Raw genomic sequence first — 15,597 nt, forward strand, 5'->3', positions numbered from 1 at the left:
TAACTGTGATGATGACATCATCTAAGTGGGTGGAGTTAGAGAGTGGCTTAACAACTGGTTCTGTTCGGTTCCGAGTGGAGCGTCGTGGAAAAAAACAGGTAAACGTCCATCAAGCTACTGTGTCTCCTCATTTCCTGTTTTATTTTGTTCTCGCCAGTGTGTCTCGTTTTCTGGTGTCTTCACTTCCTGCTCGCGTGTCTTCCATCTGTGTCCAATTATCTGTCCTCCCCCGTCTGCGTCATCCTCACCGGTCGCTCCAGTCCGCGTGCTCATCGTTCCCGGTGTCTCGTGAGTTAACCGACTTCTGTTTGTTTCTTCAGGACCCGTTGGTCCTCTCACCTGTTCAGGTGCTCACCTGCTTTCGGGACTTTTGGACCGTCTCTGTTCATGTTTGTTAATCCTCTGCTGTTTTCACCATCAGCCTAGGACATTTTTTCGGATCTCAACAGAACAAATGGATTTAAAGCCCAATAATCCCGAAACATAGAAACCAAACAGCGTGTTTATTCATGTTTATTAGTTTGATTAATGTTTAAAAAAATAAGAACAACATCATTTGATTATGTTCAAATGATCTGTCATCATCAAAGGTGCAATAAAAACAAAGAGTAAAAAACAAACAAAAGTAAAAACACAATAATAAAAATAAGCTAGATTCAAAATTAAAATTAAAAATTAAAAACCTACAAAATTAAAAAAATTAAAAAACATAAAGGTAAAAAAAAAACAAGAGTAAAAACAAACAAGAGTAAAAATGAATAAAAGTAAAACCAAACAAGAGTAAAAAACACAATTAAAAACAAACAAAAGTCAAAATGATTGTCTTTCTTTAATGTATGTTTCTATCAAACTGAACTTTGCTGTTTTCCTGCTTTTTGTTTGTTTCTTCTGGTTTGTTCGATCTGATGATGCGTTTCCTTCCTTTACACGTTTAACTAGTTAACCAGCAGCTAACTTACCCGCCACAACAAGCAGAAGTTAGAATGGCTTCACTTTGGACACACGGGGGGGCAGAGAGATGGAGGGAGAGACAGAGGGACAGATGGCGGGACAGACAGAGGGACAGATGGAGGGACAGACAGAGGGACAGATGGAGGGACAGAGGTGACCAGGTGGAAGCTCAGCTGTTGATAATGATGTTTGGTTCATGAAGTTTAAATGTTTGTTTAGTGATGAAACTGATGAAACAATCAGAGGTACATACGTGTTATTAATAAATCACTGAGGTACATACGTGTTATTAATAAATCACTGAGGTACATACGTGTTATTAATAAATCACTGAGGTACATACATGTTATTAATAATCAGAGTAATAATAAAGGCAGTGACTGAATTACAGAGACAGAGGACACGTTGAGGAGACAGAGGACACGGGGAGGAGACAGAGCACAAAGTGAGGAGACAGAGGACACGTTGAGGAGACAGAGCACAAAGTGAGGAGACAGAGGACACGGGGAGGAGACAGAGGACACAGGGAGGAGACACAGCACAAAGTGAGGAGACAGATGACAAAGTCAGGAGACAGAGGACACGGGGAGGAGACAGAGGACAAAGTGAGGAGACAGAGGACACGGGGTGGAGACAGAGGACATGGCAGGACATTTTGGTTTGACTCGTCGTTGTGAGAGGACAAAGACATGAGAGACGAAGAGACGCTGCCATCATCAGCCCATTGACTCCGTCGGGTTCTCATCAAGGCAGGAAGTCGGGGGGGACGAACCCGAAATCTTGGACGGGTCTGGTGTCCCCTCGGCATCGTTCTGGATCACCGCCGACGCCTCTTCCTGTTTGCCGTGCAGGATGTTGCTGATTGGTTCACATGACACCTGCAGGAAAAAGGAACCACCTGCGATGTGAATCTTTTTTTATTTCCTCATTTCTAAAAAGTATTATTATTTATTAGTAGCAGGAAGCCTGAGGGCGGGGCCTGGGGTCGGAGGGAGGAGCCTGGAGGTACAAATGTACTTTGTTAGCCGTTAGGTTATTTTGAATATAAAAGTATATTTTTCACTTACCTGAGGGACGTCCTCGGCGTCTTCGGCGTCCTCGGGGTTCATGGCGTTGAATGTCTCCAGGATGACGGCGGTGAACAGGTGGATCTGCAGCAGGAAGACCAGGAAGATGTAGGAAGTGAAGAAGACGAGGGCGGCCGCTGGGCTGCCGCAGCTCTCGGTGCTGAAGGTCGTCTGGAGGCCGCAGTCCGCCGGCGTGTTGGTGAGGCCGTACAGCAGACTGTGCCACTCCAAACATGTGGACACCATCAGCATGCTGATCACGCTGCTGCCGAACGTCTGGAAGTTGAACATGTCGTCGATCATCATCTGTCGCGGCAGGTACGCAAGGTGAAACATGCCGACGGCGGAGAAGGTGAACATGACGAGGAGGAGGAGGAGGCCGATGTTGAAGAGGGCAGGAAGTGACATCGCGAAGCCCATCAGCAGCACCTTGATCCCTCGGGCATGGCGAATGAGACGGAGGAAGGGAAGGATGCGAGCCAATCGGAGCACAGAGAAGAAAGCCGGGCTGATGAAGTACTTCTCAATAAGATCAGTGAGGAATAGACCTGACAACAAACAAACAAACAAAACAAATAAACAAACGTTCCAGACAAATCGTTACGTTAACGTTTCAGTCAAACTGCAAATCTGAGAGATCGATCAGTTTTTGTTGTTTGTTTTTTTTGGAGGGGGGGGGGGTTCTAGTGTTTTAGAGTACCAAGACGATGACATCACCAAATGAGACCAGTGACATCATCAGGCAGGTCACTGTGACCGGCTCACCTATGATGATGACGATGAGGACCACAAAGTCGAGGATGTTCAGGCGGCTGCTGAAGTAGTGACGTCCAAGAGCGACGACCTTCAGAAGGAACTCTGCGAGGTAGACGATGATGAAGATGAAGCTAAACCAGTTCAGGACGGCTTCTTTCTCTGCGCTCTGCTCGTCCGTCTCCACCATCAGAACCACCATGTTCAGGCTGATCACCATCACCACGACGACCTTGAAGAGCAGAGCCGTCACCAGGTCAAAGAGCCGAGCCCGGCACGGATTCTGGAGACGGAGAGAAGATACAGCGGCATGACGACGGCCCGCGGAACCCTAAAAACAGCTTCAGGTGGACGGACACCTGGACAGGTGTGGAGCAGCGGGCCGCGGTGCACAGGGCAAATGAACTGTGATGGTTTCTCAAAGTCATGAGCGGGTATCAGTTCCGTCTGACGGACAGAACTCAAAGGTTCTAACACAGATACAGGTGGGGGTTCCGAACTGGACTCTGACCCGAACACACCTGAGCCGACGGTCTGAACCCACCTGGGGTCGAGGGACGGGTTCCTGAGGTTCCTTGGAGAACCACCTCCTCACAGCTCGGATGAAGTTCTGCTGCTGCTTCGTCGTAAAAACATGTTTCCCTCCGAAGTGATGAAGAAGAAGAAGAAGAAGAAGAACGTTAACTGACCAATCACAGACTACCGAGAAACTGTTGTCATGGTAACCGTTCAACTGTCGCTCTGTCTGTCCGTCTCTCTGTCTGTGGACCTATCTTGTGTCTGTGTTGATGAAGCGTGTCGATGAAGACTCTGATGAAGAAATTGAAGGTGAAGAAGTAGCTGATCATGAAACAGATGAAGAACAGGAACATGGAGAGGTTGTACTCGTACTGCGGCTGACTCTCCACCTACACACACACACACACACACACACACACACACACACACACTTTTTACATGTCGTGGTTTCAGTCCTTCAGGCTTCCTGTATTCTGTTTTGTGTAATTCTCATTCTGTCCACCAGAGGGTGCAGCAGCAGTGTTTACAGCAGCAGCAGGTGTACTGACCTGTGTGACGTCCATAGCTGCGTACATGATGCTCAACCAGCCTGTAGATGTCGTCTGACAGAGAATCAATACAGAACTTCATGAGAAAAACACTGAATTTAAGTTGTGTAAGTCACAGTTGTGTTGGTCACCATGCCGTCAAACAGCTCAGCCGGACTGTAGATGTGTGTGTGTGTGTGTGTGTGTGTGTGTGTGTGTGTGTGTGTGTGTGTGTGTGTGTGTGTGTTCACACTGACCATCACTATTAGCGACAGATAACCCATCGCCACGTTGTCAAAGGTAAACTTCGGGTTCTTCCATTGGACCTCTGTATAGTTCGCCTCCATCAACCAAAAACACTCGGTCTTGTTTGCCACGTCCGTAGACATGAATGTCTCCTCGCTCGTCTCGTTCAAGCAGTACAAGAACTTTCCTGCGAACATTTGCACTCCCAGAATGCTGAAGATCAGCCACACGGCCATCACAACCAGCAGCACGCTGAACATCGGCCCGAGGCACAGCGACAGGCCCCGCAGCACCACCTGCACACAGACAGACAGGTAGGGAGTGAGACAGGTCACAGGCAGACAGGTAGAGAGACACAGGTCACCTGCACACAGACAGTGTGTGTGTACCTGTGTGTGTACGTGTTATATATTTTACAGATGAGTTCACAGTTCCTGTCTCACCCTCGTGCCCTGGAAGCGAGACAGGGTCCTCAGGGTCCTCAGAGCTCTCAGAGACGGACAGGAGAATCCGAACAGGCCAAAAATCAGAGAGACCAGAGACACCTGGAAGACAAAAGCACACCTGCTGATGACATCATGAACAGGTGAGCGCCACGGCTCCGGTTAACTAGAACCAGTCAGCTTCACCCGGCCGCCCGCTGATCTTATTTGTTTTTTTTATACTTAATCCAAACTGAAATAATGTTTGTGATCTTCCTTGTTGACCTTCGTGACCCATCATATAAACTCCGGTTCAGATAACCAGAGGTCAGGATCTCAGGTTACCATGGTAACTTCAGGTGTACGAAAGTTAAATCTATGCTGAGCTCAGATTGTGTCTGTCAGCCAATCAGAGAGCTGGATTATCTGTGGTTCATCCAGGGTGCCTCATTACTGCAGTTATCAATCATGTTGTCATTGTTGTGTTATTGTTCTTACGTCTAAGACAAGGAAGTCGAGCCAGAACCAGAAGCTGCTGAAATACTTCTTGAATCCAAAGGCGATCCACTTCAAGAGCATCTCGACCAGGAAGATCACGGTGAACATCAGGTCCACTCTGTCCAGAACCGCCTGCAGAACCGGACGGTGTTGCAGGTGGTCGTCCTCAAACACCTGTTCACACACACACACACACACACACACACACACACACACACACACACACACACACACACACACACACACACACACACACACACACACACACACACACACACACACTGCGTCTCTACTAGTGTCGAGTGTGAATATTGGATTAAAAAGTGTGTGTGTGTGTGTGTGTGTGTGTGTGTGTGTGTGTGTGTGTGTGTGTGTGTGTGTGTGTGTGTGTGTGTGTGTGTGTGTGTGTGTGTGTGTGTGTGTGTGTGTGTGTGTGTGTGTGTGTGTGTGTGTGTGTGTTTGCTTACCAGAGCTGCACAGCTCAGCAGGATGATGAACACAATGAAGGCCTCAAAGTATTTGTGTTGTACGATCAAGAAACAGGTTCTCCTGAAGTTAGACCAGACCCTCCCTCTGCCCTGGGACGTGTCTACACACAGGAACGGACAGCAGCGGTAACAACCTGAGACACACACACACACACACACACACACACACACACACACACACACACACACACACACACAGCTGTTATTGATCATTAATTGGCTTCTGTTGTCCTGATCACTCTCCAGAAAAGTGTGTGTGTGTGTGTGTGTGTGTGTGTGTGTGTGTGTGTGTGTGTGTGTGTGTGTGTGTGTGTGCGTACCATCACAGCAGCAGTCCCCAGGTGTGTTTTCTTTATGATTTTCATCAGCTCTGATGTCACACTGAAGAAACACATTAAACAGTTTTACACATAAATAAACTCTATTGTTGTTGTTTGTGTTTCTGTATGTTAAACGTCCTTTTTTTTACATGTCTGGCTGTCATCGGGAATTTAACATCAACTGTTATAATAGTTATAACTGCTGTAACAGTTGTAACAAACACAATTAAAACTTTATTTACTGTTATTGATTATTTTACTGTAATTTCTCCTTTCATTTATTCTCAGGTTAGTCTTGTAAATGTTGAATCTGCTTCAGACTCAGGTTCAGTGTTAGTGGGAAAAAGTAGAATTATTACCTGCAGCCGTTTCTCTTCTTTATCTTCAGGCACCTTGAATTCACTTTCAGCCTCAGCGACTGGGGCCCGACAGGAAAACCTGTAAAGGGGATCTCTGCTTAGGTCGTCATGGTTACCGTTTAGGGACAGCTGGTCGGAGGTCACAGGGTTCAAGGCCAGATACTCCTTCTTGTCGTCTCTCTTAGTGTCAACTGCTGTCGACAAAATACACAACCAGTGAAACAAAATACATCTGAATCTGAGCAGAAACACACAGAAACCCTGAAACAACAAATACATGAACCCACCTTGGTGGTCAACATGGTTCCTGTTTCCCACCAAACTCAAGACATGTTCTCGGATACAGGTGCCGGTCTGATTTATAGCAATCTGAGGGTTGTTTGGAACTTTTCCTTCCACAGCAGTGAGTTTATCATAACTGACCGAGCTGAGCAACAAAGTCATGAACAAACTCAGGACCTGAAACAAGACGTGGAACAAACTCTGGACCTGAAACAAGACCAGGAACAAACTCTGGACCTGAAACAAGACCAGGAACAAACTCTGGACCTGAAACAAGACCAGGAACAAACTCTGGACCTGAAACAAGACCAGGAACAAACTCTGGACCTGAAACAAGACCTGGAACAAACTCTGGACCTGAAACAAGACCAGGAACAAACTCTGGACCTGAAACAAGACCAGGAACAAACTGAGGACCTGAAACAAGACCAGGAACAAACTCAGGACCTGAAACAAGACCAGGAACAAACTCAGGACCTGAAACAAGACCAGGAACAAACTGAGGACCTGAAACAAGACCAGGAACAAACTCAGGACCTGAAACAAGACCAGGAACAAACTGAGGACCTGAAACAAGACCAGGAACAAACTGAGGACCTGAAACAAGACCAGGAACAAACTCTGGACCTGAAACAAGACCAGGAACAGATTCAGGACCTGAAACAAGACCTGGAACAGATTCAAGACCTGAAACAAGACCAGGACCTGGTTCGGGACCTGAAACTTAGATTGCTTTATAAATGTCAGATGCCTGAACCTCCAACCTCGGACCCAGTCCGAGGGTTTGTGGGACCACAGAGACTCACCAGCAGGTTTCCGATGACCAGGACCATCAAGAAGAAGATCACGCACGAGGTCCGGTCCGAGACCTCCATGCAGTCCCACAAGGTCTCGATCCACTCTCCTAACAGGACCCTGAAGATGAGGAAGAAGGTGTGGACCGAGTCGTGCATGTGCCAACGAGGAAGCATGCAGTCAGCCGAGATGCGACAGACTCCGTCTCTGTAGTCATTCTGGAACAGCTGCATGCCGACCACGTTGAACATGAAGACCATGACCAGCAGAACCAGAGTCAGGCTCTGCAACGCGGCCCACGTGATCTTCATCAGCAGGTGCAACTCGGGCCACCACCGGGCCAGCCTCAACACCCGCAACTGGACAGGCCGGGAGACGGACGAGGAGACGTGGTGGGGGCGCAAGGAGACAAGGGAGGAGACAGTAATATTGACATCATTTAATGTTTGTACTTTAATAATTAACAATGATGATGATGATGATGTTGATGACGATGTTGATGACGATGTTGATGACGTCACACTGACCAATTGAAAAATTCTCAGCAGAGATAAACCCTCAACAGCAGCCATTCCCAGCTCCACCAAACTGCTGATGACAATGACGAAGTCCAGGATGTGCCAGCTCACCTGTGACCATGGCAACAGAACAAAATACACACGTTTCCATGGGAACAGCGCTCAGTCAGCATCACTGAGTCTCAAACAAACAACGAGTCTGACCTGGAAGTAGCCGTATAAGCCCAGGGCCGCCAGTTTGAGGAACATCTCGGCTGTGAAGATCCCCACGAAGACCTGTGAGGGGGGTCAGAGGGGTCAGGGGTCAGAGTTCAAACTGACTGAAACAACACCCTTGTGTCAGAAGGACTAAACAGATCAGCAGAAATCTGTTTGTTAGTGTGTGAATGTGTTCACACCCGCGGGTCAACTGATCTTACAGTCAGATCACACCTCGACCACTGACCAGGTTGGCGATGCTCAGCAGCTCCTCAAAGCTGGAGGTCATGGGATAATACTCCATGGACATGAAGACGGTGTTGAGGACGATGCAGATGACGATAACCAGGTCGAAGAACGGGTTCATGACGAAGGCCGAGAGCCGCAGTTTGAGCCACCGGGAGCAGCCACAGCAGTCGCCCTTCAGGAAGAGGCGGATGAAGGCGCAGCGTGCAGGCCGGTGGTCCTCCTCATCCTCTGAAACCGTGAGACCAAGAACATCCGGTCAACAGTCTGCAGCTCGGACATGAACGTTTCACACGCGTGTTCCCCGCGTCACGGAAACATGTGTACCGTCCACAGCAGCGTGCTCGAGTCCCCGGTCTGCTGCAGCTGATTTCTTCTTCTTCTGTGGTGAGTTGTGTTCCTGTGATAGCGCCGCCGTGCTGGAGGCCTGCAGTCATATAACACATGAATTCAGTTTGGTCTGGTTGAATCATGACTCTTCATTATTTAGAATGAAGAAGAAAACAGCTGATAACATACTGAAGCTCTTTAAAACATGTTTATTTGACCAATCAGAGCAGAGCCACACAGACACAGAGCCTGTAACCATAGTGACCGTACACAAAGATGGAGACAGCGCTCTCTCTGTCTATTAATGGCCACTGACTGACAGACAAATCACTGCCTGTCCATTAATGAGACATGATGATGACATCTGATTGGCTGCCGTGTGGTGATGTAGAGAAGATGAAGGCTCTCACCTCCTCCTCTTCCTCCTGCTCCTCTCTGCTCATCAGCACCTTCACAATTCGACTGAACTCTTCTTCTCTCCGTTTGTCCTCCGAGGTGCTGGCCTTTTCCTGCTCCACCATCGCTACGGCAACCATTGCCAGGAGGAGGCTGAGTAGGAAGAAACAGGTGGGGAAGAAGACGAGCACGGAGACGCTCACGTAGAGTACACCTGCTGCTCGAAATGTCTGCAGAGAGACAGGTGAGAGACAGACAGGAGAGACAGACAGGTGACACAGGTGAGAGACAAACAGGCGAGACAGACAGGTGACGTGAGACAGGTGAGAGACAGACAGTTTCTGACCAGCATCACCAGATTGTCCCAGAAGTCCCGTGTCATGAGTCTGAACAGAGACAGCAGAGACGAACCATACGAGTCGAAGCTGGTGTATCCGTAGTTTGGGTTTTGACCGGCCTTCAGACAGACTGTCCCATCTGGACAGACCCTGAACACATCACCACACTATTAGTCCCTGAACATATCCCCACACACACTCTCAGTCCCTGAACACATCACCACACACACCGTTAGTCCCTGAACACATCGTCACACTCTTTACGTACCCAGCGCCGGAGCTATTTCCACACAGCAGAGCGTCATGGTGATGAGGCAGGTGGTAATAGTTCACTAAAAGACAGACAGACAAAACAGTCAGACACTGTTCTCCTCCTCCAACCCAAACACTGGGTATCCATGGCAACAGCTCAACTCTCATCTTCTTTTTTAAACATGTGCCTTCACTTTTTTAATCACAGCACAGGTCGTCAGGTCTGAGCTCCAAAACAAACACAGTATTATCCTAGGGACACCTGAGGACACCCGAGGACACCCTGTAGTTTCAGTGGATTTGAAGACGATCAGGTGAGAGTCAGGATCTGAATATGGACGTCTCACCTGGATTGCTGATGTACTGGTGGTAATTAAAGTGAATGCTTCCTGTCCTGTTGTCATAGTAATCAGTGGTGGAGTTCAACAGGTCGAAGTGCCTGATGACACATTTGTGCTTCATGACTCCCATGAAGAGCTGCAGACCAATCAGAGCCAAGATGCTGAGGCAAAACACCATCAGGATGATGACATCAGCAAGCCTCCTCACTGATTGGAGGAGAGCTTCAACAGTCTTCTTCAGACCTGAAGGGGGAGGGGGGGGGATTCAACCACTTATTACACTGTGACAACACACACACAAAAACACACACACACACAAAAACACACCGACCTGGGGTGACCGTGAAGATCTTCATCACTCGAGGAATCGTCACCAGCACAGAAAACTTCCCCAAATCTACAAACTCTGTCAGAAAACTGAGACACAAACATCATCCTCTTCATCACCACCATCATCATCATCACCACCATCATCATCATCCTCTTCATCACCACCATCATCCTCTTCATCATCATCATCATCACCACCATCATCATCATCCTCTTCATCACCACCATCATTCTCTTCATCACCACCATTATCATCATCATCATCATTCTCTTCATCATCATCATCATCCTCTTCATCATTCACAGGTGTGTGTGTGTGTGTGTGTGTGTGTGTGTGTGTGTGTGTGTGTGTGTGTGTGTGTGTGTGTGTGTGTGTGTGTGTGTGTGTGTGTGTGTGTGTGTGTGTGAGATCACCCCGTGCTGATGATGAGGAGGTCCAACCAGTTCCATGGATCTCTGATGAAGGTGAAGCGTCCCACACAGAATCCTCTGGACACGACCTTCAGGACGGCTTCCGATGTGTAGATGGCCGTGAACACACGCCTGTTCACACACGTGACATTAAAATACACGATCATACACACATTCACTGACAGACTGAGGACAGACAGATGGACAGAGAACAGACAGACTTTGTTTCTGAGTCCTCAGCTTGAACTTTTGACATTTAACTACTGTGACTCATGTTTACAGATGACATCACTTCCTGTACTTGTTTTTCTGCTACAAGTGTGTGTGTGTGTGTGTGTGTGTGTGTGTGTGTGTGTGTGTGTGTGTGTGTGTGTGTGTGTGTGTGTGTGTGTGTGTGTGTGTGTGTGTGTGTGTGTGTGTGTGTGTGTGTGTGTGTCTATGTCTCTGAGTGTCTCTGGGTGTCTCTGGGTGTCTCTGAGTGCCTCTGAGTGCCTCTGAGTGTCTGGGTGTGTCTGGGTGCGTCTGGGTGCGTCTGGGTCTCTGTGTGTGTCTCTAAGTGTCTTTTAGTGCCTCTGAGTGCCTCTGAGTGTCTCTGAGTGTCCCCGTGTTGTCTCACTCTGCTGCTCTGCTCTCAGGAAACTTCATGAGGAAATAGTTGGCGAGAACCGTCAGCATCATGAACAAACTGAAGAACGTGTTTCTGTTAAAGAAGAACTGTCCAACAACTGTCCAACAAATGTCCAATGGACAGGATATAAACAGGTTGCCATGACGATCACACAGTTCAGGTCCTGTAACTAAAATGACAAAGAGATCCAAAGATGTCGTGAAGGATATGGATGGAGGACAATCTTCATGGAGACGGTCCTCAGCGGGTTGGACGGACTCAGCAGGAAACAGGATGACTCTGCATTAAATCTGGACAGGATGTGTCCTTTACTGAGCACGATGAAGGTCTGCAGAGAGACAGACAGGTCAGAGGGACATGTCAGAGAGACAGGTCAGAGACAGACAGGTTGGGGACAGACAGACAGGTTAGAGAGACAGACAGATCAGAGACAGACAGGTCGGAGAGATAGACAGACAGTCAGAGGGACAGACAGGTCACCCGAAGTCTGAGACAGACCTTCTGTGATTGGTAGAAGGGATCCAGCTCCTCCAATGGGGTGGTGAGAAGCTCTGGGGGTGGGTCCCCATAGATGAAGGGGAGGGGCTTACCGGCCTCCAGGTGAGTGTCAGGTTTGGGCGGGTCCTTCTCTGCTGCCTGGAACACACAAACAGTCTGAACTTCCTGCAGGGTTGCCGAGTCGTCAATATTCTGTATTGATTACGTCTCTCTGTGTATAGATTCTGTACTGATTACTTTTCTCTGTGTATCGATTACTTCTCTCCGTGTATTGATTACCTGTTATTGACAGGTGAAAGGTGATCGGTACCTGCTCGTTCCTCCTCCTCTTTGGCTCCTCCCCCTCAGCTTCCTGTCTTCGTTGGATCTCCTCCAGGGAGGCGGGTGTGAAGCATCTGAAGATCTCCGTGCCAACAGGGGGCAGCAGAGACACCATGCTGTCATTCTGCAGCACTGCCCGAACTTCACTGTTGCCTAGCAACCGTCTGTTGGGGGGGGGGGGTAAAAGGCTTTCAGGATCAGACTCCATCACTGGCAGCCCGTTTCCACCTGTCATCACCAACACGTCCTCATGCTTCCCGCCGTGATCACTAGCATCCAACAGAACCACTCAGGCTGTCCTTGGATCCGATACGGTCGGGTTGATGATGCCACTTGGAAACAGGCTCTGACAACAGAACCAGGTCAGACGGAGTTTACTCGGACAGAACCAGAACCAGAAATTACGGTCCATAACACAGTCCGTCTGCGATACAAGACATTAGAGCAGCGATGGACCCGGAGGTTCTGATGAGGCCTCGGCTAACTGCAGGTTCTGTTCCAGTGGGTTCAGGATGAACGAAGCCCACGACCGAGCCGAGATGGTAGATATATCTATAGACACTGCTCAAAAATAAAGGGAACACTTAAACAACACATCCTAGATCTCAATCAATGAAATATTCCAGTTCAAATCTTTATTCATCACATAGTGGAATGTGTTGAGAACAAAATAACATAAGGATGATCAATGGAAATCAGAATCATTATCCATGGAGGTCTGGATTCAGAATCATACTCCAAATAAAAGTGGACAAATCAGATCACAGGCTGATCCAACTTCTGTGGAGATTCCTGAAGACAAGTCCAAATGAGTCTCAGTAGTGTGTGTGTCCTCCACGTGCCTGTATCACTCCCTACAACGCCTGGGCATGCTCCTGATGAGACCACGGATGTTCTCCTGAGGGATCTCCTCCCAGACCCGGATCAAAGCATCGGTCCACTCCCGGACAGTCTGCGGTGGACGTGGCGTCGGCGGACGGAACGAGACGCGATGTCCCGGATGTGCTGGACTGGATTCAGGTCTGGGGGACGGGCGGGCCGGTCCGGAGCGTCGACGCCTTCATTGTGCAGGAACCGCTGACACACTCCAGCCACATGAGGCCGAGCATTGTCCTGCATCAGAAGAACCCAGGACCCGCTGCACCAGCAGATGGTCTTCAACGGGTCTGAGGATCTCATCCCGGGACCTAATGGCAGTCAGGGTACCTCTGGCTAGCACACGGAGGGCTGTGCGACCCTCCAACGAAATGCCTCCCCAGACCATCGCTGACCCACCGCCAAACCGGTCCCGCTGGAGGATGTTGCAGGCAGCAGAACGTTCTCCACGGCGTCTCCAGACTCCGTCACGTCTGTCACATGTGCTCAGTGGGAACCTGCTCTCATCCGTGAAGACCGCAGGGCGCCGACGGAGAAGCTGCCGATCTCGGTGTTCTCCGGTAAAGTCCGGTCTCCCCGCACGGTGTTGGGCTGTAAGCACAGGCCCCACTTGTGGACGTCGGGCCCTCGTACCGCCCTCATGGAGTCTGTTTCTGACAGTTTGAGCAGAAACATGCACATTAGTGGCCTGCTGGAGGTCATTTTGTAGGGCTCTGGCAGCGCTCCTCCTGCTCCTCCTTGCACAAAGGAGCAGATAGCGGTCCCGCTGCCGGGTTGTTGTCCTCCTACGGCCCCCTCCACGTCTCCTGGTGGACCGGCCCGTCTCCCGGTATGTCCTCCGTCCTCTTGACACTGTGCTGACAGACACAGCAAACCTTCTTGCCACAGCGTGCATTGATGTGCCCTCCTGGATGAGCTGCACTACCTGAACAACTTCTGTGGGTTGGAGACACCTCATGCTCCCTCTAGTGGTGAGGACACTGGCAAAATGCAAAAGGGACCAACGATCATCCAGAAAGGACGAGGACAGAGAACCGGTCTGTGGTCACCACCTGCAGAACCGTTCCTTTATAGGGTTGTCTGGATAATTGCCTCATTTCCACCTGTTTGTTCCATTTGTACAACAGCAGGTGAAATTGATCCTCAATCAGTGTTGATCCGAACTGGACAGCTTGATTTCACACAAGTGGGATTGATTGGAGGTACACTGAGTTGTTCAAATGGTCCCTTTATTTTTTGGAGCGGTGTATATCTATAGATAGATAGATAGATAGATAATAGATAGGTAGGTAGGTAGGTAGGTAGGTAGGTAGGTAGGTAGGTAGGTAGGTAGGTAGGTAGGTAGGTAGATATAGATAGATAGATAGATAGATAGATAGGTAGGTAGGTAGGTAGGTAGGTAGGTAGGTAGGTAGGTAGGTAGGTAGGTAGATAGATAGATAGATAGATAGATAGATAGATAGATAGATAGATAGATAGGTAGGTAGATAGGTAGGTAGGTAGGTAGGTAGGTAGGTAGGTAGTGATCACACAAACACAGAAAACTCAAGCAGGAACTGAAGAACATGCACACTGCTCACAGGTAGAATCAAGCCCAGGTTGTGACCCACTGTTACACTACAAATAAAGTAACAGTTGAACAGTTATTGGTCAGTTATTGATCAGTTGCTGATCAGTTATTGATCAGTTACTGATCAGTTATTGATGGATCACAGAGCTTTCACGCTTACATCTGTGCAGGAGTCAGTCTCAGCTGATTGGTCCTCCTCAGCAGCGGTCCTCGCTCCCGGATGCTCCTCCAAAAATCAAAAAGGGACATTCTTCCTCTCGTCAGGCGCCGCGCTCCGTCCCACCTGTCTCCGACACCTGTCTGTCTCCGTCTGTCTCCGTCCTGCTGATTCTTCTGCTCCTCGTCTCACTGCTCTTGTTGTCCTTCTGGTTGCTTCACTCTTCCACCGCCTCTACAGATCTGCTGCATGTGTTCTCCATCAGACCTCTGGCTGTTTACCAAGATGTGCTGCAACACACACACACACACACACACACACACACACACACACACACACACACACACACACACACACACACACACACACACACACACACACACACACACACACACACACACTGCTCAGTGTCCCAAGGGTTTCCTTTGTGATAAATGGACTTTCTGTTCAATATCCTTCTAAATGCTTTCAGGGGAACATCACATCCTGATTTCCCAGAAACGCACACACACACACACACACACACACACACACACACACACACACACACACACACACACACACACACACACACACACACACACACACACACACACACACACACACACACACACACACACACACACACACACACAGATACAGAGCTCTGCCAGAGAAGTAAACAAAGCATTTGATCTCATAAAAGAACTGTTCTGGTTTCTGCTCATTCTGTGAATGAAAACACTTTGACTGCCAACAACACACACACACACACACACTTGTCCTTCTGCCTCTGTGGGGACCTCCTCAACATTAACCCCGATGGGATGCTCGTCTTTGTGTCCTCAGCAGCTGCAGTCTGTCCATTGTTCTGATGATGATATCTGATGTTCATTTGCAGCTGGATCAATTTGTTGAAAACAGCTCATTAAAAAAAGATTTGTTTCTCCCCAGTGATGAAATTAAAAACTGAGTGTGTGA

At 48.7% G+C, this 15,597-nt stretch overlaps 1 protein-coding gene across 3 annotated transcripts; it reads right to left on the reverse strand.

Annotated features, from left to right (window-relative positions):
- Positions 1–1,259: 1,259 nt before the first annotated feature.
- Positions 1,260–15,415, reverse strand: LOC138631732 (sodium channel protein type 4 subunit alpha B-like). 3 transcript variants are annotated; one of them, XM_069716882.1, is made up of 30 exons: positions 15,396–15,415; positions 14,641–14,927; positions 12,024–12,198; positions 11,714–11,851; positions 11,433–11,543; positions 11,204–11,289; positions 10,591–10,719; positions 10,178–10,263; positions 9,853–10,089; positions 9,522–9,585; positions 9,262–9,403; positions 8,930–9,145; positions 8,517–8,616; positions 8,191–8,420; positions 7,950–8,021; positions 7,755–7,856; positions 7,239–7,586; positions 6,438–6,609; positions 6,151–6,344; positions 5,792–5,852; positions 5,451–5,605; positions 4,984–5,157; positions 4,507–4,608; positions 4,075–4,359; positions 3,839–3,892; positions 3,545–3,679; positions 3,316–3,420; positions 2,784–3,054; positions 2,019–2,566; positions 1,260–1,829 (listed from the first exon to the last, which is right to left on the reverse strand). In XM_069716882.1, the coding sequence occupies exons 2-30, from the start codon at positions 14,727–14,729 to the stop codon at positions 1,668–1,670; spliced, it is 4,743 nt and encodes a 1,580-aa protein (XP_069572983.1). In that variant the 5' UTR covers positions 14,730–14,927; positions 15,396–15,415; the 3' UTR covers positions 1,260–1,667. The 3 variants fall into 3 exon arrangements, with proteins under 3 accessions (XP_069572983.1, XP_069572982.1, XP_069572985.1); XM_069716881.1 differs by lacking the exon at positions 15,396–15,415 and having other exon boundaries at positions 14,641–14,980; XM_069716884.1 differs by lacking the exon at positions 15,396–15,415 and having other exon boundaries at positions 6,151–6,341; positions 14,641–14,979.
- Between the last annotated feature and the right edge of the window lie 182 nt (positions 15,416–15,597).

Source organism: Brachyistius frenatus, unplaced genomic scaffold, assembly GCF_029030835.1.
Source record: "Brachyistius frenatus isolate BFR_SWC_R1_liver_20210118 unplaced genomic scaffold, ASM2903083v1 Contig_164, whole genome shotgun sequence".
NCBI lineage: Eukaryota > Metazoa > Chordata > Actinopteri > Embiotocidae > Brachyistius > Brachyistius frenatus.

Excerpts from the sequence above, each read along its gene's own strand:
- LOC138631732 (XM_069716882.1), bottom strand. The coding sequence starts at position 14,729 with ATGTCCCTTTTTGATTTTTGGAGGAGCATCCGGGAGCGAGGACCGCTG. Across the intron at positions 12,199-14,640 it reads AGACTGACTCCTGCACAGAT|ACGGTTGCTAGGCAACAGTG; the intron begins GTAAGCGTGAAA and ends CCCCCCCAACAG. Across the intron at positions 9,146-9,261 it reads GGGACAATCTGGTGATGCTG|ACATTTCGAGCAGCAGGTGT; the intron begins GTCAGAAACTGT and ends GTCTCTCTGCAG.